Source organism: Furipterus horrens, unplaced genomic scaffold (assembly GCF_987537825.1).
Source record: "Furipterus horrens unplaced genomic scaffold, mFurHor1.1.pri manual_scaffold_12, whole genome shotgun sequence".
Lineage (NCBI taxonomy): Eukaryota > Metazoa > Chordata > Mammalia > Chiroptera > Furipteridae > Furipterus > Furipterus horrens.
In genome coordinates, this window is record NW_028327182.1 from 42,903,658 (window position 1) to 42,928,231 (window position 24,574).

The 24,574-nt window shown below is 35.8% G+C and overlaps 1 protein-coding gene across 11 annotated transcripts in view; it reads right to left on the reverse strand.

The window, feature by feature from the left end:
* Positions 1-24,574, reverse strand: part of ELF1 (E74 like ETS transcription factor 1) — a 129,687-nt gene that overhangs the window by 52,779 nt on the left and 52,334 nt on the right. For 9 of the 11 annotated variants that reach the window (XM_090258671.1, XM_090258670.1, XM_090258668.1 and 6 more), the window contains one exon: positions 8,047-8,356. In XM_090258671.1, coding sequence (XP_090114797.1) covers positions 8,047-8,118 — 72 coding nt within the window. In that variant the 5' untranslated portion in view covers positions 8,119-8,356. Of the gene's footprint in view, positions 1-8,046; positions 8,357-8,924; positions 8,958-22,638; positions 22,661-24,574 lie in introns of those variants that run through there. The other 2 variants (XM_090258665.1, XM_090258664.1) reach the window with 2 other exon arrangements.

A 24,574-nucleotide genomic window follows, 5' to 3' on the forward strand; every position in this document is an offset into this window, starting at 1 on the left:
AGCCTAGGTAAACACACCTCACTTCCTTGCACAACCATGTCAAAATTATAACTAAACTATAGAACAACCATCACTCAGACATCAGAAATTGAGCTGAATGGAAGTCCTACAACTACAGAATTAAAGAAGAAACCACATCCATCCAGCCTGGTAGGAGGGGCAAAGATGCAAAGACATGGAATGGTCTGGTGCCATACCCATGTGTGGCAGATAAAAATCGGTAGGGATATCTCAGGAGCGAGGAGTTCCAGTTCCACACCAAGCCCCCTATCCCAGGTATCCAGTGCCAGGAAGGTAAGTCCCCCAACTTCTGACTAAAAAAACGAGTGAGGACTGCATCGGTGGAATAAACTAGATTCCAAGCACTTCCTCTTCAAGGGCCCATGCACAAACTTACTCAGACACTCCCTCTGAGCTCAAGCACCAGGGAGACAGCTTGAAAGGCACGAGTGGCATTTGGGGAGGAATTGAAGTATCTGGCACCAGGGCGAGAGCCAGGGGATAGCTTTATCCCAAACAGAACTGCTGGCAGAGGTCATTGTTCCTATTCAGAGCCCTTCCACAACAGAGCCACAGAGTAGCAAGCACCACATCTGAGACTCCATCAACCTGGCTTGCACTGTTTGTCCCACCCTGGTGATTCACTAAGGCTATGCCCCATCCAACTTACAGGCCACCTAAGCAGTTAACAGTGGTTCTTCCATATGAATGGCTTCTCTTGGCTCATGCTTCAGATCTTCCTAGATTCTCTCAAATGAGCAGCAGCGAGCCTCACTGAACTGCTGTACCTCTTACTAAGTGGCCTCAGGCCCGGCACTAGCAGCAGCTGGCATGATTCACAGCCTGGCCATGCTTGGACACCTCCAAGCGTAGGATAAGTAGCAGATCTGCAGATTACTTTATAGCTTATGCCAAGTGGCCCCAATACCACACAGGCAGTGGCTGACCTTGACCTATACCTCCCAGGAAACCCAAGAGCCTGCGCACCCAGTGAACAGCTACAGCCCATGTTGGAGCACCACCACCCTATCACCTCTACAAATGACATACTGAAGGGGTGGACTCATGGGCACCAGAGCCCTGCTGAAGTTAAGTCCTGCTCTGTGGAGTGGGCCGTGGCACAGCTAATCCTCCATGGAGGACAGAGGTTGGTGGTCAGTGGTCACAGGCAATCCTTGCTATTGACTGGCTGGGTAAATCCTTCTTGTTGACCTGCCAACAGCAGTCAAGGCTCAACTACAAGAAGAGGGTATACTCAGCCCACACGGAGGGTGCACCCTGAGTACAGTTTGGGTGATAGGGGAGGCTATGTCACTGGACCCTACGGGACACCTATCCATTAGGCTATGCTACCAAGACATGGAGTGATAGCAGCCAGGAAGGTAAGTCCCCCAACTTCTGACACAAGGAGGCTGCCAAAATGAGGAGACAAAGAAACATGGCCCAAATGAAAGAACACCTCAAAATTCCAGAAAAAGAACTAAACAAAATGGAAAAGCAGAGTTCAAAGTATTGGTCATAAGAATGACCTTAGTGAGGAACTTAGTAAGGACCTCAACATCATAAAAAAGATCCAGTCGGAAATGAAGGATACACTAATTGAAATAAAGAACAATACACAGGACATCAACAGTAGAATGGATGAAGCTGAGAATCAAATCAATGATTTGGAACATAAGAAAGCAAAAAACAACCAGTCAGAACAGCAAGATAAAAAATAGAACAAAAAAAAAAAAAAAAACAGAAAAATAACTGAGGGTAGTGTAAGGAGACTCTGTACCAACGTTTACATCATAGGGTTGCTGGAAGGAGAAAAGAAAGAGCAAGAAATTGGAACCTATTTGAAAAAATAATGAAAGAAAACTTCCCTAATTTGGTGGTGAAAATAGATATACAAGTCCAGGAAGCACAGAGTCTTAAACAAGATCAATGCAAAGAGGCCCATTCCAAGACACATCATAATTAAAATGCCAAAGGTTAAAGAGAAAGAGAGAATCTTAAAAGCAGCAAGAGAAAATAAGTTATTACCTACAGGGGAGTTTCCCTAAGACTATCAGCTGATTTCGCAAAAGAAACTTTGCAGGCAAGAAATATTCAAAGTCATGAAAAGCAGGGACCTACCTACAACCAAGATTATTCTATCCAGCAAAGCTATCATTTAGAATTGAAGGGCAGATGAAGTGCTTCCCAGACAAGGTAAAGCTAAAGGAGTTCATCATCACCAAACCATTTATTATATGAAATGTTAAAGGGAATTATTTAAGAAAAAGAAGATCAAAACTTTGAACAATAAAATGGCAATAAATACATATGTATCAACAACTGAATCTAAGAAACAAACTAAGCAAACAAGCAGAACACAAAACAGAATCATAGATACGAAAATATTTTAATGGTTGCTAGAGGTGAGGGGGATCTGGGGAAACGGGTGAAAAAATGAAGGGATTAAGAAGTATAAATTGGTAGTTACAGAATAGTCATGGGATGTAAAGTACAGTATAGGGAAAGGAAGTAGCCTAAGATCTTATATGCATGACCCATGGATATGAACAATGGTGTGGGGATTGTCTGAGGGAATGGGGGGCGCTGGGTGGAGGGGGGCAAAGAGGGTAAAGTTTGGACAACTGTAATAGCATAATCAATAAAATATAACTTAAAAAAAGAGAATTACCATGCAGCTTGTTAAAAAAAACAACAAGGCACTGTGTACCCTTAAGCCCCTAGGACAGCGGTTCTCAACCTGTGGGTCGCAACCCCTTTGGGAGTCGAACGACCCTTTCACAGGGTCGCCTAAGACCATCAGAAAACACAAATATAATTACATATTGTTTGTTTAGTTATTTATTTATTTTTAGAGAGAGGGGAAAGGAGAAAGAGAGGAAGAGAAACATCACTGTGTGGTTGCCTCTCACTTGCGCCCCCAACTGGGGACCTGACGTGCAACCTAGTCATGTGCCCTGACTGGGAATCAAACCAGCGATACTTGGCTCACAGGCCGATGCTCAATCCACTGAGCCACAGCAGCCAGGGTTTTATAATTACATATTGTTTTTGTGATTAATCACTATGCTTTATTTATGGTTGGGGGTCACCACACATAAGGAACTGTATTAAAGGGTCGCGGCATTAGGAAGGTTGAGAACCACTCCTCTAGGAACTGGTGTTCAGAGCAAGCCAATTTACACCTTAAGAAGGAATGTCAGCAGATCATCTTATATTGTGATGGGATGCTATAAAAATAAACTTGTTTCACTTTCCCAAACATGTCATCAAGCTATTCACTAGTGAGCTAAGTCTATTAAACATAAATATGATTTGCTAAGGTCTACTTAGAAGCAATAACTGAAAAAACATGATATAGCAAATGATATAATGATGTATCCAAATTATAAAAAGCATAAACAACCAGCTGTTTTTCATTAAATTAAATTCTGGGATATTTGAGGATATAGTCAAGCCTCCTTCTCTCTAAAATTCCTAGGCACAGCCTTCAGCTTTCTTCTTATTCTCATAAATTCAACAGGCAATACGTCTGTTTAATAAGGTCAAACTGAGGCACCTTCAAGTAAAAGTTTACTGTAATTCAATACTAATGGTGTTGCTCTCCCACAGAAGTACCTTCCTTGTTCTCAGCTACAAATATTCCCAGTGTGGAATAGACAGCAAAAAAATAGACTTTTAAGTGACTTGTCAATACCGACAATGCTGGTATTTCCTTTTCAAACACTCATCCCCAATTCCTGTCCGAAGGAGTTCTCCTAAGCAATTTTGAAAAGAGTATGAACTGATATAAAAGAAAATGATCAAGATGGTAGCACCCAGACATTAATGGTGTCAGCTTCCTTAGACAACTACAGTTGTAACCACAGACCATAAATGAAAACAGGAAATACATTCTAATCTGGTGCCTTCAAACAGTGATTTTATAAAGACCCAACCAATCAAACCAATATAAGACTATAAAGTGATACTTACAAAAGCTGTGTGATATTGGCACAATAAAAAAACAATTAAAGAAAATGGACTATACTAGTAAGTTCAAAACTGAAATCTGTACATATATGGTAATTTAGCATATAATAAAGGTGGAAGTATTACTGTAAAAATCACAGAACATTCAAGTAAGTAGGAAAAGAGTCCTCAGATCCCTATACTTCATATTCTGTACAAGTAGATTTCATCTGAACTGAGGAATTAAACACATAAAGCACACTAGAAGAAAATATGAAGAGAATATTTAATAATTTCAGGGGTAAGAAAAGCATAATAGACACCAAAAATGGTAAATCTGATGATATAGATATTTAAAATTTTTATAGGGCAAAAGATATGTTGTTAAAAGATAGTACCAGATAGGGACAAAATATCAGTCATAGAAACAGTTAACCATTAACTGTACAATGACATGAAGACAATGATACTGATGTAACAGTCATAATATATTTAAAAAATTACTAAGCAAAAGGATATTAATAAGTAATTTGAAGGAAATTCAAATGAAAAAGTTGTAATTAACAATTCAACAACCTCACTGCTAGTAGTCGATGAAAGGCAAATTAAAACAGTAAAATGTAATTTTCACCAGAAAAGACTGACCAAAAAGAAAAAATAAAATTTGTTAGTATGGTTTAGGAAATATAGTAACGGTGATAGCTGAAACTGATACACAGCCTTTTGAAGAATGATTTTATAGTATGTTTATGCTTTTAGTAAACTTAGTAGATCTACTTTTAGAAATCCTCTAGAAATAATCATACAAGTGTGCAAAAATATTATACTATTATATATAATTAGAGTGCCCAGTAAATATTAGCTATGTGCCAAACATGGTTCTAAGAGCTTTATATACATAACTAATTTAATCCTCACAACCCTGTAATATTAGGTCTGTTATTATCATCTTAATTTTTAGATAAGGAAACCAAGGAACAGAGGATAAGGAACTTGCTCAAGGTCAGAGGTGAGGCAAGGATTTAAATCCAAGTGTTCTAACTTCAATATCTGAGTTCTTAATCACACCCAAACTATTTCAATATTGTTTATAATAGAAAAATACTTTGATAGCCAACTGTCCATGATAAGAGACCAGTAAAATAAAAAATGATCCATCCATCAGGTGAACAAAATAAATGATACATTAAGTGTAAACAAACAAGTCACAAAAACAGGCGTACCTTCATTTGTATCTTAAAAACAAACTCGGGGTGTAGATTTGTACGTACATATATTGTTCTTTTGTTTAGGCCTTTGTCTAAAAAATTAAACATCAAATAGCCAGTACTGGTATCTTTGGCGGAAAAACGGAATTAAGGAGCGAGGAGGAAGAGAGATTTTCACTATTTATTTTATATATCATACAAGGTCTGTCAGAAGAAAGTCCAGCCATTGTTGATATAATGAGAATGTTGTGTGTGGCAACCAATGTAACTTGGCAGCTAAGGCAAGTGGACTGGAATGCACACGCCTGAACAATGACAACTTCACTGTACTAGTCGGTGGGGGAGGTAGATGCTGTTGAGTGCGCATGTGTACTGTGTGGCCACTGTGGCATTTAAAATGACCGAGCAAGCGGAACAACAAATCTGCATCAAATTTTGTGTTAAGCGTGAACATCCTTCCATGGAAACTATTCCAATAATTCAGAAGGCCGCAGCTATGGGCAACTGGTGATTGGCAGCTGCATCACGACAAGACACATCACATCTCCTGCAGTTTTTTGGCAAAACATCAAATCACCCAGGTGACTCAGCCCCTCTACAGCCTAGATTTGGTGCCCTGCAACTTCTGGCTTTTCCCGAAACTAAAATCACCCTTGAAAGGGAAGAGATTTCAGACCGTCGATGAGATTCAGGAAAATATGATGGAGCAGCTGATGGTGAATGGGAGAACTGTGTGAGGTCCTGAGGTACCTACTTTGAAGGGGACTGAGGCATCATTGTCCTATTACAATGTTTCTTGTATCTGTATCTTCTTCAATAAATGTCTCCATTTTTCATATTACATGGCTGGATACCTTCTGGGCAGACCTCATATAAGATGACTTCTTTTATAATTGGTATGATATTATTTTTAAAGTAAAAACAAAACAAACAAACCAGGAAGTAGAAGCACAGGTTAGATAAGATGCTAATAAGACTGACACTACTGGATCTACCCCCATATGAATCAGTTAAGTTTCCTCTGCCATAGATTGAAGAACTCTTAACATGGCCAACTGTTTCAAACATTTTGACATTGATTATAATACAATAAGACTGACATATATTGTTGTAACAGTGTTCAAATTGCTTGGGTTCAAATGCTGCTTCACTACTTACTAGCTGTACAATTTCAGGCAAGTCACTTTACCTCTCTGTGTCTCAATTTTCTTGTTGTAACACATGGATAATAACATTTACCTCATATATTTAATATTTGTAAAGTCCTTACAATAATAATACCTGCAGAAAAGTAATATATATTCCTTTTGCTAGATAAAAATAAATAACTTGAGAAAATGTACATATTTGCATTCTGTTGTTAAGCTAAGAGCACTATCTCCCTATTCAAACACATTAGTAACCTCTCCAAGATAAACTAAGCACATCATACATAGTAAGTATTATTTTACAAAACTTTTTTAAGGCTATATAGACACATATATAAATACTGCACCATAATGTGAAATATATTTCTCATGGTCAAAAGTGTGTCAAAGCCATTGTACTGGAGCATACCAGTGAGTGGGTTAGAGCTTTGTCCTCTGCAGCCACATTCTGAGAACAAACCTCACCACATCAAGCCTGAGATCTTTCTTCTAAAAGAGCTTCACAGTAAACACACAGTTTTCAAACCATAACATAATCAGAAACGTCCTGCTTTAAAACAAATTCAAAACACTTTCTCCTCCCTAAAATATATTTTCTATTATCTCTAGATTAAATTCATTTAATTATTAATATATATTTTATATATATAAATATATATAAAGCAATCCTCTCCCTCAAACTTTTTGCCTCCTTACCCAAAGCTCATCTTAATTTTAAGGTACCTTAATCCAAATTCTGATCTTTTGCAGGTTTATCATTTTTAAAAATTCTATCACTTCAACAGATGATACAACTAGCTAAGAAATTATAATGCCCTGCAAAAAGTTAAGAGTCAATTTTATTACCTCTAGTAACTGTTTCTAGAATAAAAGCATGATAAATTATAATTGATCTATTCAAGTTAGGTATTTGAAATTAGGCTTATTTCAGTATATAAATCAACTACCTTAGGCATATTTTAAACCTACCGGTCCTCAAAATATTTCTCCCAGTACAGTGAGCCTAACACACCATTTCTCCCACATCATATCCCATATAACCTATTTTAAATGAAGTAAATTATAAAGTCCAAAAAACTTCACCGACCCCTGCCCAAAAAAGGGGGTGCAAGAATTAACTGAGACCCTTTTCTTAATATCCCTTGGATCCTTTTTACATTCCAGAAACAGTAATTTGTACATCTTGTATACATTCAATAAAAGCCAATTTAGAAATCCTTCAGTTAAATCCTCACATTAAAAAGATGAAAGCTAGGTCTAAAGAAGTAAAGTAACTTCCTCAGAGATACATGCTTCGAACTGAAATGATACATCTTTTCATCACCTTGAAAAAATAGCCTAGAATTATAAATATTAATTAACCACATACATTAAAACTGTATAACTGCAAGCAACTATCACAACCCATCATATACTATAAAAAAATTTACATGTCTGTTAGTATGTCTTCTAGAACTTTTCAAATATTATTTAAGGTACGTAAGTCTCATTTCACAGAAAAACAAGCTTAACCCCAAAAATATTACCTCTTTGTTACCATATCACAGCATAGGGTAAGATCCTTTAACGAATTAGCTAGTACTTAAAACATATGATCACAATTACCTACAAATTTTTAATATCTAAATTTTTACATTAATAAAGTTTCTTTTACTTTCTTTTAAAGTAAACGGTTTCTGACCCAAATGGAGAAATCATAATAAATTTATTAAAACCCAGTTTTTTTCTGGGTCTCATACCTGTTGTTCATCCTCCATGACGTTACTAGCAAATTCAAATACTAAGTCGTTCTGTTGGACAACAGCAGCCATAATAAAGCATTCCCCTTAGATCCACATGAGAAAAATTCCAAACAGGTTCAAGTATCAGGCAGCAGAATCCAGTGACAATTTGGGTTAAAAACAAAACAAAACAAGACAAAAAAAACCAGCTGAGTCTGTGAAGTTACTGTATACCAGGTTTTCTTTTGGAGGGTGCTTCAAGTTTTCTGATACTGTATTCAAACTGAGGCAATTTTTCTGACAATTTTCTTCTCTAGAACTTCTTTGCCTGAAAAACAAAAGCTTGAGTTAGTTACGAAAAAGCAACTAACGGAGGACAGTGTCTCCAAATATTTTTGTTCATGTTTTTGAACAAAATCAACATAATTATGAACACAGAATTATTTTTAAAAGTTAGATACGTATTTTCTTTGAAGATTTCATTCCTGCTGAGATAAAAATCACCTCTCATTACAGAAAATGAAGCCATTCTCCCCTCCCCCCAGTTAAACTACTGTTAAAGTACCGAATATTTTAAAATATACACCTATCTACCCAGCAATAACTAGGCTTGTAATTACAGTAAAGGACATATAAACAATCTTCTTCTTTCCACTAACCCAGCAAACCACATACATAGGAAATGATACTCCATGGATAATTTCATAATGTATATTTTTGTTTAATAGAAACATTCAGACAGTATCCCTATTAGCCCCAATATATAAGGATTTAAAAATCTGCCTATACATTTAAGGTTTAGTAAGTACTATTTTATGAGCTCTTAAAAATAAGCAAGAATTAAAGCCCACTCTTTCTGTTCTTTGAAAAGGTTTCTGATAAGCAGAATGCTTTACCATGCTTAAGCCTGTCTTCAGTGGCTTCTTTTTTAATGCACTGAAATGTATCCTTATCTCTAGCACAGGCTTGCAAGCAACAGGAAGGAAACAGCACTTGACCACGTCATGGCAAATTAGAACATGCAAAGAACTGCACTTTACAATAGTAGAAAAACAGAAGCGCAATTCAAGAGTGAAAACAATTTCACAGTGGAGAGAGAAATGCTTTAAAAGTACCTTCCAAAGATGCTTGCCTATTTTTTAAAACATTACCACTACAAACAAAAGTAAAAAGAATATTTTAATTTAAAAGTTTATCTTAATTTTATTAAATATTGCATCATATGGTTATGGCCATAAATGAGAATGGAAAGACAAAGATACAAAAATCTATCACATTAAGTAATATCTAGTTCTTTGCAATAGCATTTACAATTTAATATTAAAGAGACAAGTTCAGGAATGAAGCTGAGCTGGTAAATGAGTTTCCCTGAAACTTAAATCTAGTTAGCATGTGCTAGTCAAATCATATACTTGGTTTCCTAATTTCAGAAAAGCCAATTCCCTATATATATTCTGCACTCTAGGGGTAATCATAAATTACATCCTGATTTCCCTAACTAAATATCAAAATAAAATAAGGGTTGTAATTCAATTCAGGTGATATTTTTACTGACTAAATTCTAACCCAGCAGTTTCCCACACTTACCTCCCCCGCCCCTTTTAATAATGAGTTAACTCCAATATTGGGTATTTTTAGAACATTCAGGTAGCTTTTGAGCAATGCATCATATCTAAAGGGGAAAATAAAATGCTTTGACCTGAACTGACCACAGACAGACATATAAACATAAGACATACACTGACCTTTTAAACAAACGTTATTTATAATCTTTTCCTTTAAATTATCACCCAACCCAATTTTTCTATTTAGCTTGCCTCATTATGGTCCTCCATACAAATTACAGTCTTTTCTTTTCTCCCTTCTCAACTTCTGCTATTCCCATTCCAGGAATACCTGTTCCGATTCTCAGCACCCATAGCATCTTTTCCATTCTTCAATGCTCAACTGAAATACCACTTCTTTCACAAAGCTTCCTAACCTCAATGCCTTGACCTATATGAACCTTCAAAAATACAGCACTTACTGCCAATGCCACAAAGTTAGCATTAACAATACATTGTCTCACATTTGAAAATTATGTCCCCCTAATTCAACTGAATAAATGTTTGAGTGTCTATTATTTGCAAATCAATATGCCAGGTACCAAGAAAATTACAGCAAAACCTCGCTGGACTCTCTGGGTAGGTAAACACTGCCTAAAATTTCTTCTGAATTATATACCTGAAACCTATATAATTTTATTAACCAATGCCACCCTAATAAATTTAAAATAAAAATAAAAATAAATAAAAATTCTTCTGTACCTTCCAAATCTATGTTGCCCATAGTAACAATAAAAAAATTCTATTAATGATAAATTGTTTTAAAAACCTATTAGATATTTAAGCTATTTTTACATGTATTCTTTACAAACAATGACTGTAGTACTTTTGATAATGAGGAAACCATTACCCTAATACATAAGTTTCTCCGTAAAAAGTTAAATTCAAAAAACTACTCTAAAATCCATTTATTCGCAAATACAAAGTGACACTGTACTAATGATGAATGTGAACACATCTATGTAAAGTTAAGTTTCACTTTCTTTTCCACTGCCATCGCGTACCTTTTCTTACCAGCAAGTACACACTGCTACTGTGCTTTAATAATTTTTTAAAAACTCAAAAATAAGGACAAGTAATCAACATGCACTTTACAATACTCACAACGAAGAGCAATAATCCAAAACTGAAATGACTGCTCATTTTTAGTAAGCCATTTGTTAGGACAGAGACACCTTTACTCTGGTAGATAGCTTTTGTTCATTTCTATATAGAAGTTTATAAACTGAAAATGTGTCAGTAAAGAAAACTCTTGAGCTCTTTTATTGGCCTTAATTAGGCCTTTGACCCTCTGTCTTTTTTCACTCCCCTTTTTGCTCTTCTTCTTTTCTGAATTGTTACGTAACCTATGGCACAAAGGTGGCTCTTGGGGAAAAAAATTTTCTGATTCCTGATCCAGTGATATCATCTATAAATATTAGAGGTATTTAAATAACAAAGGCCCTGTGTTTTAGATGAGAGTGAACCTCTAGATTAATGATTAAAGTTTTCATGAGTAAACTGAGTTTCTGTGCCCAAGGTCACACAGTCCAAAAGCACAAAAGAACTACATCTAGAATCCTCATCCACTAAATCAGGACTCTCTACATGACTGCAGAATATAGCCTTGCCACTAAATATACCCAAATCTTCTATACTTAGTAGTTTGGAAAACAGATATCTAAGTAAGTATATCAAATGGGGAAAAATCAAATCTCCAGCTCTAGTTCAGCTCCTGGCCTCCAAATCCACTCACTTAGCTATTACATAAATCCATCTGTGTCCCTCAAAGTCAATGTGTCTAAAACATGTCCAAAATGGAACTTATCATTTTATTCCTCAACATTGCTCTTGTATGGATAAACATGGGTATTCAGATTGAGGAGAAAAAGGCCTCTGCTTTACTCTAATAATTATAAGGTCTTCAGTAAATTTAAAATTTGTTTAAATTTACTATTAGCTATATATAATTATTTGGGAACTCTCTGCTGTTACTAGTTTTCAAACATATTTCGTTTTCAAAGTGTCAGTCTTTAAAAGTAAGAAAAAATGTAAGTGAAAATTGTTCATTCAACACGAAGACATAAACAGTTAACTTACTTGCACAGTTTTGAGAGTTCATCTAGTTGGGCATCTACCAAATAATAAAAACTTCCCTACTAAGTTCTCATGTCTTTTAACTGGGTCAGGACCATATTCTTATTCTTCAAGGAGACATTGTCTCAGCAATATGATTCCTAACTTCTTACCATCCAAATAAGCTTCAGACTTAAGGTAAAATAGTAAAGCAAGCAAAACACGAGCACAGACTCTGGAGTCAGACCACTTGGGTTTGAATATTCTGCACTGTGACCTTGGACAAGTAACTTAGTGTCAGTCTCCTCTTTCTGCAAAGTCAGTATGAGCCACAGTTTCCTCATTTTATAAAGTAGGTATAATAAGTAACACCAAAAATCTAGAGTTGTTATGAAGATGAGATGCAAAAGGCATATGCAGAATGCCTGGCATATAAATTTTAGTCAATTAAAAATAAGCTTCATTAAAGTTTAAGTATAAATCAAGAAACATGTAACAGGTGAATGCCAGAGAACTAATCATTCTTTAAGTCTCACTTCCACACTCCCTTTATCACATTTATTTGCCACAATCCAATAAACACCGAAGCCCATTATCAACATAAGTATAATTCTATTCCAGAGCCTAAAAATTTGACAACTGCTTGATCCAGGTGCTTCAGGGCTAGGAACTCTCACCCTGTCTCGCAAGCTTCTTTTAACACAGAGTTCCATTGTGTCTCTGTTCCAAACAAAATGAATTTACTGATTATAAACACAAAACCCTGAGCAAGCCACATTGGCTACTACAACCAATTCAAATTTGTGTTTAATTTATTATAAAAGGTTTCAGGTATTATAAAATCAAAATCAGTTTTAATATACCTAACACTTGTTTTCTTAATCCTTGATTAAATGCAATTTAGGTTTTCTTAAAAGGGTTTTAAACACAGGGTCTAAAAGCCCATTAATTCACAACTATATTTTTAAAAATCATTGCTACCCTCTGGAAGCTACTAGGCCACCAACTTATGATACTCAATAGAAAATTTGATAAATAAAAAGAACCAATCAAATAAGCAAAAACCAAAAGGGCTTTAGATAAGACAATTCTGGCCCAAAGAAGGTAAAATTCACCAGCTTAGAGCAATGGAAGTGGTTGAATGACTACCTTTAATTTGAATGACTACCTCTAATAAAGTATTCAGTGTTTGTATGTGTATAAATGTATATATTTATACAGTTGGGAGTATCTAGAGTACTGGAATTATGTACTAACCCAAGATGCCAAGTATCTGACAAATCTAATACATGATCTTTCTCAACATATCAGTATACCTATTTTAAGAAAAGCTGGTATATTTGGAAAAAAGACTACATTAAAAGAAACACAATAGAAATTAAAGAGAAATATAAAAGTGAGAGAAAAGAAGCTATTTAAATAAGAAAGCAATAAACCCATAAACTGTAATTCTTATATAATAGACCATAGCTAGTTCTTTCCATTTGTTTCCTAAAATGGTAGAATGCTTCATATTAGCTCCCAGCAGAAATGAAAATAATAAATCAGTGGTATCAAAATAAATTCTGTATATTTTTCCAAGGGCCTGCCTATTCTAAAAGTATAGATTCGCACAAGTTTAGATCTGAAAAAGATCTAAGAATTACCTAGGATAATGTATTCATTGAGCAGCTAATTTGAGCTGGAGCACTCTGACTTCCCCAGGGTCACACAGACAGTTGATGGCAACAAAAGCTAGAGAGACCCCAATATCTACATTAATAGAATTCTGTTAGTATTTTTAGCAGAATATCTGGGAAAATAAGAAATCTTACATAAATATCTATAGTAATGGTCTCTACACTAATTCAGATAACCTCCTGATGGTTGTTAAATCATTTTCAATCATATTTTTACCTAGAACAATGGGAGCAAGCGTTTGTAAATTTTTCTATTATTGCTTTAAATCTTAAAGTTTTATTATTACTGTTCTTTCTCAAGCACTATTATATCATACCATCTTGCTTTACCTTCACTCATCCTAAAAAGTGAAAAGGAAACTTATTAACTCATTAAAATACTTTAAAATTTTAGTGACATTTTCCTTGCTAGTTCTAAAAATATGGTATTACTATGACTTATATTTAAAAATTTGTGGATATGGAAAGAACAATAACCACACTAAAATGTAGTTATAGTACATAATCAGATTTGAACTTCCCCAAACAAAAATAGTCTCTCAGTTCCTACTAATAAGAAAACAAACAAAAAAGACACCAGGGGTAAAATAAATATCAAAATATAGCCCTCTCTAAATCATATACTCCATACATAAAATAGAAGAGGAAAAATACAAGTTAACAACACAAATCATAACTTAAGTCAAAAAGAAAATGTTCCCATACTTCAACCTTTAAATTAAAAATTGTTTTTACTATTCTAGTAATCTAGAATACATACCATATGTATTACCACCAATATTTTTTAAGTAGTTATTCTGCTTTAGACATCTTCCATTGTAACTGAGGGGGAGTGGAGGTAAAGGAGAAGTGAAGTATCTAGAACTTCTTCAATAGCAGTTTTATTCTGTGTGAATGAAGCACAAATTGATGGGTTTTTTTAAAAAAATAGGAAGTCTCAGAGTCAGGCTTCCGGTGACATATGCAAAACTGAAGTAGGCCTTGGAAACCTGAATAAGTTCACCTTAGCTTCAACCATGTTAGGTAAAAAGAGAAAAAAAACATCCTCACAAAATTAATATGATCAGACTGAACAGGCTGACTGACTTCTCTCATGCTTTCACCTTTATGCTGACACCCAGATGAACAGTTTCAGGACTCTGAGGGCAGGCTGCAATTACTCACTACTCAGACCTGAAATTCCAGTTCTTTCACATTATTCTCCACTTTCCATCATTGGTCACTTGGGCCTACCTGGTGTCAGATTACACTCTGGCAGCATTTATTGCATCTTGCAAAACAGCCAAACAGATCACATACCTAGCTAGACCTGTTCATACCTGTGGTCTCAAGATTAACCCTTTTTTCCAGCATGTTCTGAGAACAAGAGAATTTAAAAGCAAAGAAAAATATCCAACAGTAATCAGATACTACATTAACTTTGGTCATGAAAATTTTAACTTCTTCCTCAAAAGGCTGAAAGTGATAATTATCAAAATGTTATTAACTGGTGCTTTTTCTTTTGCAAATAAACTGACTGAAGATACTTTCTTCTCCCTAGCACAACAAACCTGAACTGTGACAAAAACACACATATCCAGGAAATACAGACATGTTAAAATGTGTTTATCAACAAAACCTGTTCAGGTAGTTAAAAAATATGTCTCTACCACAAACAGGAATCAACTTAGATGGAAATTGTTTCATTTCTGTGGTTGTTTATTCTGCTTTTGGTTATTTTCATCTTCTTAGAAGATATGCTCTGTGCAATGGTTCCCCCATCTGAGAACATAGCAGATTCTCATCAATGTTTCACTCTGGCCAAAACTGAAGCAGAAAAGCAAGGGAGATGTTCAAGTCCCCCAGGAGATTTTGCTACATGACACACCTTCTGCCACCTCCAACTCCCACATTACACAATACTCTTCTAGAAGAAACTATATTCTGTCATAAGAAGTTCTACTCTTACAAAGAGATACACCATAAGCTGAAACCACAACTTAAAGGTCATATAAATAGCTTAATGGCCATTATTAGATGATAGCTATTCCACGTATTCAATTGATGGGTTCTTACGACCTTTACTCTAGCTCCCTTCCAGGGGTTCTTCACCCTGCAGGAAGAGTAATTTATCAAAAATGGAAATATGATGGCCAACTTAACTCCTCTACTTAAAACTAATCAGCGGCTTCTAATAACTACAGGAAAAACTCCAAATCCATTAACAGAGCATAAGAGGCTCTTCATGATATTGCAAAAGGTATGAGAAAAATATGGCCAGTCAGATTTGTAAAACAGGATATCTGAACACCTAAACTGCAAAAGTGGACAGGAATCTTCCATGGACAAAGCTGAAAGTGTCACAATTTTAGTACTCTTCACTTGCATCTCAAAAACAGGTATTCCAGCATTTCTGTATTTTATAGATCCCTCATGGCCCACCCACTACCTCACCCCAGTACTAGAGAAACCAAAGTTAGCCTCCCCCATCTCCCCCTAAAACCTTGTATGTACTACCTTTTCTCAGGTTACTGTCTGTGCTCATTGCCATGTTCATGCTAGATCTTTTCATGCATTCTTGGATGATCACAATCTTTTATATCTGTGATCATAGGGTCGTCTTCCAAATCACAGGGGGACCAGACTTAAGGATATAAACTCCAAAGAAGCAAAACATTTTCACCTTTTCCCAAGCTCCAAAAAATTTGATGGGCTTCGAAAATTCTTGCGCTCCTGATGTGTGAGACTGACCTATTTTTTTCATAATGTACCCCTTTCCTTCTTTAAATAATAGAAAACTATTTTAAATAAGTTTTAAAACAATTTCTGGTGTGAAGATCCTTAAAATGGGGTTCTTCCTACAGTCATCTTCATAGATATCTGGCACTTACCTAAGATTCTAAACTCAATGGAACCAAAAAATTAAAGGCAGTAAAACTGTAACATGAGAGATGAAAAGGAGAAGTGAGAGAGCATGGGCTTAGTACTGTAACATATACTTAAAATACAGGTGTAATATTTCTAAATTATACATGGTAAGTATATTTTCCTATTGTACAAATCTTAAAAGTAAATTAAATTCTATTCATAAGTAATATGAAGATGTATACAGAAGTTAATAATACAGAAGTTAATATAATTTTTAACTTTTTCATAATATAATTTTTTCATTTTTCATAATATAATTTCTCAGTCAGTTTTTAAGTCATTTGAACCTATTTCAGTTATTGTTAACTAAAAAGTATGTCAATGATCCCTTGCATTAGGTTTTCTCTGATAGAAAAGTTTTATTATACTTATTTGATATATACCCAGAGCTAATCAAAAGATCCCACAGTATCCATTTTCAAAAGAAACTATGCTTCTACTTCTTGGTGGTACAAAGTTGAGGAATATTTACTGAACTTGCACTAAGATCAGTACTATGGTTTAAAAATATATATATATAATTCATAAACTTGTTCCCATGAAGTTTAAAATGTAATTCAGGAAATAAGACCAAGAGAGAAAATTGAACAGCAAAGACAGTATTTAATTAAATGCAAATAAAGCTGTTCAGTCTTTCAGCATTTCAGAAGAGGGGATGGTCAAACAGGTCAAGAAAATACTTCCCAGACAACGAAGGATCTAAACTCAACCTTAAAGGAAAGTAGGATGTGGAGAGAGACTACAGGAAAAGGAAAAGATAGTAGACTATAGAGTATAGTGTGTGTGTGAGTGTGTGCAGAGAATCAAAACTGACCAAAGTAAGTTCAGAGACAGTAGCTTGAGCAGAGAGTTGATAATGGGAAATAGAAAATGCAGTTAAACAAGTAAAACAAACTAAATTATGGAGAGCCTTCAAAGCCAGGCAGTGGAATTTTGGCTTGATCTGGGAAGAAGTGGAAAGTTCCTGGAAGTTTTCAAATCAGATTGCAACAACAAAGTGTGGTCCCTATGGTTACAAAGCCCAAAGCAAGTCACATACCTGGGATCTGGTGACTACCATCCAAAAATGATGAGAACAGCTTAAACAAACATTCCATAGCTTGACTGCTACACTGATAGCTTCCAGACACTAATGTGTAAACTGCCCTCCTTAAATTCTTCTTTAATTACTTATAATAGAGATTTTCAACAATTGTTTTAAGCTGCCCAAGGTATGGGAAAATTATTTAAAACAAACAAAAAGTCACTTAACTAATTTAGTTTACTTCAAGTTTTTCTTCTTCATCTAAGGATTGGAAGAGGGGATAACAGGAAAATAAGATTTTCAAAAAGATATGACATTATCCTATAATCTTTTATCAAAACTGCTCTACAACCATTTGGATATGAGTGAAACTTTGAAATACATGAACTAGTTGCATGTATAGATAATTGTGTCTTGTCATTTAGTATTTAAATATTTTGAATAGATAATGCTGATATAGTTACTCGACAGATAAAAGGTTCTTAGTCACTTAGTAGAGACTCCTATCACCAACATACCAACATACAAGGAATCTTTATTTCCTTCCAGGGCGATGTTTAAAGGGGACTGAAGGGAGAAAGAGAGGGAGAGATATTGTCTTGCACGCCCCCAAGCGGGGACGTGGCCTGCAAATCCAGGCATGTGCCCTGAGAGGAATCGAACTGGTTGGTGACCTTTTGGTTCACAGGTCAGTACCCAATACACCAACCAGGGTTCCAGGGTGATATTTTGAAGAGAGATAAAATTGTCTAGTTGACCAAGTAAGGCTGCATTAAACTTGGTTCTTTATTAGAGGTATTTTCTACTTTATGGCTTTGCCTTACTCTTGGAAAATACAAGAAGTCAAAGTTGCCTTAGTAGATGTAATGGGCACATATTAGGTTTTTAAAAATACTTCAGTATAAAGACACACCCAAGAATTGTACAGCAGCACAATACGGTTAATTTATGTTATCATTTGTTAGTAATACCTAATGTTTACTAAGTGCTTTACAATTTACAAAGCAAAACATATATATACTACTTTAACAACCACTGATGTTTTTGCAGATACAAAAAAACTGTGACATCCTTAAGGAAATTAAGTAAGAGATGATAGCTAGAACATAAATATGTAGAACAAAGTAATAGCGACCATTTCCATGTGCCAGACCCTATGCTAAGAACTTTACTACATCTGTCATTTAATCTTCACATCGGTAATATCCACCTCACTTTGTGTATAGAAGGGCTATAAGGATTGAGACAGCCAACAAAAAAAAGGCAGGGACTTTATTACGGTCACCATCCTACCTCCATGTCTTACACAAATGGTCCATGATAAATATCAAAGGAATACTCAAGGTGATCAGAGAGTTTGGGCAAGTGTCTGACTTCAGCTCATGCTCATTCATCTATTCATCCATTCAACAAATACACACTTAGTACCTATAATATGCCACACTCTATTCTAAGTGCTAGAAATACAGCAGTGAACAAAAGAGACCAAAATTTCTACTTTCATGGGGCTTCTAATCTAATGATCCTAATCAAAACATTATGTTCCCCCTCAAAATATTCTGCATTAAAAATGTGGGAGTCAGCCAATACAGCTATCTTGCAACCTATAAATAGAAACTTCTGCCAGTCTCCTTCCATATCTACCTCCCATGATTTCCTAAGGCCTGACAGTTGGACACAGAAATGTGGCCTCTCTTACTGTAATGGAGTATAAGGTTGCGGGAGAAATGTTTTGCCTTTTGGACAATATCTAAGTACATAAGGAGAAGGGAAGGGAAAATTGGAGGGTAAAAATAGATAAAGCTAAATCCAAAAGCAGACTTCTTCCAGGCAAAGCTGATTAACCTAGACATAATCTCAGGGCCCCTATTTCATTTTAATTTTTAACTTGACTTTGAATGAATTGAAATTTAACAACAATAAGGTATGTTGGGATTTTTTTTTTTGAAAACCCTTTACGAATACAAACACTTCAAGGAAGAAGAGAACATTATTCCTGTATTTGTCTTTTCCTATAAACTAGATGGCCTTCAGAAATCTTATCAGTACTATCTATATTCTTTTATTTATTTAGCAAGCACTCACTAGTCTGCCAGATAAGAAAGAGACAAGTGGCTGAGACACAGTCTTTCCCTATGGGCAATCACATTCTACCAGTTAAAATGAACGCTAATCACAATAATATACATAATACAGCAGAAGCAGGTACAAAACATATTCTCCCAAATTATTTGGTAATTATTTATAATCTCTACCCCTGGCTGGTTTGGCTCAGTGGATTGAGCGTCGGCCTGCGAGCTAAGTGTCGCTGGTTCGATCTTCCAGTCAGGGCACATCAGAGAAGGAAAACTCTGACTCCAAAAAACCTCCGCTGCCTTGCGGCATACCTCTTCAGGGGAAAGGCTAAGGGAGTAAACCCTGACAGAAAATTCGGAGCCGGAGTCCCTAAGGCGGTTTGACGTTGTAGTCAACACCGGCAACTCCTGCGGCGCACCTGAAGCCAAGCTGTATTGACTCCGTCTTTCCCTTGGACCCTTCAGCTGCGAAGAGAGGGGGGGTCTGCTGCATGGGCAACAGCAGACCCTCCATATCACCCTGCCCAGGCTCTGTAGCTTCAGCTTCACTGGAGAGGACACTCCAGCGTCATCGCAAGATGTCGATTCAACACGGAAGGAGACAGATACCGTGTCACTCCCGAGTCGGACTGCACAACCATTCTCGGCGGTGCAGATAGACTCTTAAGAAGCTACACCATCGTCTCTCGAGACGGACGGCTGCCGACGACGATTTATAATCTCTTAGGATTATAAACTACTTGAGAGCAAAAGACATATAAATTTTTATGTATGTTCATTATTTAGTAACATAATTTAAAAGATTATTAAGAACACATTGTATTGAAAGTCAAATTAGGCCATATGATCAGAGGACATTGACTTCTCTTAATAAAAATATTTATTTACTGAAATTCTTGATTAAAGTGGTTAAAGGTTAGTATTTTAGCATTTTATAAAATTCTGCATGATGTGCTGTACTCACTTGCTAGACTTAACTGCTGGTAGGCTACGCTTCACAGACTATCCTCAGTGATACATATGTATTTTCTGATTCAAACACAGAAATACACCAACACCAAAAAACAAATGGTGGAAAATCAGAAAGCCCCACATGTAGAAGGGCATTCAAAAACCCTATGAACTATTTTCCACATGTCTAGCCTTAATCAGGTTTTAATAAACAAAAGAACTACTTAGTTGCTTCTTTTGAAATTCCTTAATATTTAATTCATATAGCTTTATAATTTTCCTTTCAATCTTTTAAAAGGCAGATTCATTCTTAGATTGGACTCCTTTTTCTTTTGATCATTTAAATTTGAATTTTAGAAATAAGATAGTAACCTATATCAATTTTCAGCTGGAAAAACTACTAGTACATGAACTATTTAAACACATACCTAGAAGAGGCAGGTCTAAGTAATAGTCCAATGTGCAAAGAATCTTTCTCTTGTTGATGATAAGACTGCAATTTACAAGCCCCAAATCACGGAGGTACATAAGGCTTAAGAGACAAGAACAGAGAATAAAATAGGAGAAGCAAAAAGTGTTAAAGGGAATCATTCCCTCCATTTAGTGAAGAAATCAGAACTCCAATGAAGATCTAGACATTTTTCTTCAGATTAATCTAGAGACAAAAGTAAAAGATTTTTGATGCTCAACAATTTAAGAAACTAAAGTATTGTTAGTTACATTTTTTTAGTGGACCAATATACAATCATTACCTTTAACTAGGATAGAAACACTAATAATTTCATTGATACTTGATTTCTATAAATAGAAAAAGAAAAAAAAAAGAATAGGGGGAGGGTAGAAGCATGATAGAAATCACAAAGAAATTATTTCTTACAATTAAACCATAGAGAAATGCTGTAGAAAAGAACCACATTACAGTTCTTTAATCAGCTTATTGATTTTAGCATAAAGAAATCTGGGCATGTATTTATTTATCCAACAAGTATTTATAAAATATATTATATGCTAGGTAGTGGGTATACAAAAATAAAGTAGTTCACTGCCTAAAGAAAAATATATGTAAACAGATCACTGCACAATGTAAATAAATAAGTCAATCAAGTGATGAAGGACTAGAGAGAAAGATATACCTGTGAGAATCAGAGAAAACCTCTCAAAAAAAGTAACATGTGGCCCATTTCTTGAGGGTTATGTAACATCTATTTTTTCAAAGGGGATAGAAAAGGAGGGGTACCGGAGCAGGAGGGCATTCCAGATATAAGGAGCAAAGCTAAACTTAAAAACCTAACTCACTGTATAATAGGTGAAACAGCAATTTAAGAAAAACAAAAATTTTCCCCCTAAAAGGACAAAAGATCTAGCATCAGAAGTCCTGCATTCAAATCCTAGTTGTACCATTTACTAATTATATTTTCTTGTACAAGTCAACATCTCTGTCTTTCATCATAAATATGTACCATAAAATGCTTTAAAAGTATTAAAGAATCTTGATACACTCAAATAAAAAAAAGCTCAGAATATTAAATTTTGAGACCAAAATATTAGCTTTTTATATTGAATATATCGTCGTCGTCGTCGGCAGCCATCCGTCTCGAGAGACGATGGTGTAGCTTCTTAAGAGTCTATCTGCACGGCCGAGAATGGCTGTGCAGTCCAACTCGGGAGTGACACGGTATCTGTCTCCTCCCGTGTTGAATCGACATCTTGCGATGACGCTGGAGTGTCCTCTCCAGTGAAGCTGAAGCTACAGAGCCTGGGCAGGGTAATATGGAGGGTCTGCTGTTGCCCATGCAGCAGACCCCCCCTCTCTTCGCAGCTGAAGGGTCCAAGGGAAAGACGGAGTCAATACAGCTTGGCTTCAGGTGCGCCGCAGGAGTTGCCGGTGTTGACTACAACGTCAAACCGCCTTAGGGACTCCGGCTCCGGATTTTCTGTCGGGGTTTACTCCCTTAGCCTTTCCCCTGAAGAGGTATGCCGCAAGGCAGCGGAGGTTTTTTGGAGTCAGAGTTTTCCTTCTCTGATGTGCCCTGACTGGAAGATCGAACCAGCGACACTTAGCTCGCAGGCCGACGCTCAATCCACTGAGCCAATCCAGCCAGGGCCTATATATGTATATATATTGAATATATACATATATACAAACAGGCAATCTTCATGGCCTATAAAACTTTCACAAAATTTAACACATTTTGAATTATGCAAAAGCTGTATTTTCTATAACATATCTAATTGTAATCTATAGATTCCACAGAACACAAAACAAGCCTCCAACATACCCAAAATCAACAAGTGACAAAGTTTAATGAAACAACCTTTATACTTAACTGGTCTCCTGATGGGAAATTAAAGCAGCAACTGTACATCTGTGTCTCTGTTCCTCTCCTGGTGGTTTAACTGACAGGAAGCAGAGAACAAGATATGGCATACAAATGTCAAGTATTTCCTGCCTTCTCTGCTACATCTTTATGTCTTGTTTTATAAATAGTCCAACGTTTATGTGAAAATGTATCAAAATATGGTGCCAGAAACACAGCATAAGAATGGTAAAGAGTATTTATGAAAACAGCAAATAAAAAGGTATTTTGAGGTTGGGATCCAATTTCATTATGCGTACAAAGGCTCATTATTACAGCTTAATGAAGAAGCATTCTTAGTAGGAAATTAGTTCTTACAAATTAAGACTTGAAAACCATAATGACTGAGTTAAAAAAAAAAAAAAATCAAATGCCTGAACAATAGAATAATCTTTCAAACTATTTTACCTAACTGGTTAGACAAGTAACCCTTGACCACCTAGATATACCAGGTCTGTCCGGAAAAAGTCCAGCCATGTTAATATAACAATAACTGTTTGTGCAGCATCAATGTGACCTTGGCAGCCAAGGAGAATGGATGGAATGCACTTCACTGTACTAGACAGTGGGGGCAGTAGATACCCACTGAGTGAGCATGTGTACTGTGTGGATGTGGCAGTCAAAATGACTGAGCAAGTAGAGCAACAAATTTGCATCAAATTTTTTAAAGAACTTCATTCTTTATTAGTTATAAGTCACTAATATACAAGTAAAATGTATATGTTTCTATTAAATAATGTTTATTTTTCTGCTTCTTAGTTTTTAAAATTTAATCTTTATTGTATTTTTTCAATTACGATTAAGTCCCATATCCCCTGCCACACAGCAATAACCATACTGTTGTCCATATCCATGAGTCCTTTCTCCTTTTTGCTCAATCCCTCCACCCCGTAACCTCCCCCTGCAAACTTGCTGTCATCTGCTCTCCATCTCTGATTCTGTCTCTGTTTTGCCTATTAGCTCAGTTTGTTCATTAAATTCCACATATGAGTGAAATCATACAGTGTTTGTCTTTCTATGACTGGCTTATTTTACTTAGCATAATGTTCTCCAGGTTCATCCATACTGTTGTAAAGGGTAAAAATGTCGTCTTTTTCATGGCTGAGTAGAATTCCATAGTGTAAATATTCCATAGTTGTTTTATCCATCCATTTACTGATGGACACTTGGGCTGCTTCCATATCTTAGCGATTGTAAATAACATTGCAATGAACATAGGGATGCTTATGTTCTTTCAAATTAGTGTTTCGTGTTTCTTTGGATATATTCCCAGAAGTGGGATAGCTGGGTCATAAGGCAGATCCATTTTTAATTTTTTGAGGTATCTCCACACTGCTTTCCACAGTGGCTGCACCAGTCTGCATTCCCATTGACAGTGCAAAAGGGTTCCCCTCTCTCCACATCCTCACCAGCACTTGCTTTTTATTTATTGATGATAGCCATTCTGACAAGTGTGAGATGGTATTGTATTTCTCTAAAGATTGATGATGTTGAGCAACTTTTCATATATCTATTGGCCATCTGTATGTCCTCTTTGGAGAAGTGTCTATTGAGGTCCTTTGTCCATTTTTAAATTGTTTGTTTTTTGGTGTTGAGTTTTGTAAGTACTTTATAAATTTTGGATATTAACCCCTTATCTGATGGACAAATATGTCCTCCCATTCTGTGGGTTGTCTTTTAATTTTGTTGTTTTCCTTTGTTGTGCAAAAACTTTTTAGTTTGATGTAGTCTCATTTGTTTACTTTTTCTTTTGTTTCCCCTGCCTGGGAAGGTATAGCCAATAAAAAATTTCTACGAGCAGTATCTGAGATTTTGCTGCCCATGTTTTCTTCCCAGAGTTTTATGGTTTTGGGTCTAACATTTAAGAATTTGTAAATGTAAGAAGGTGGTCTAG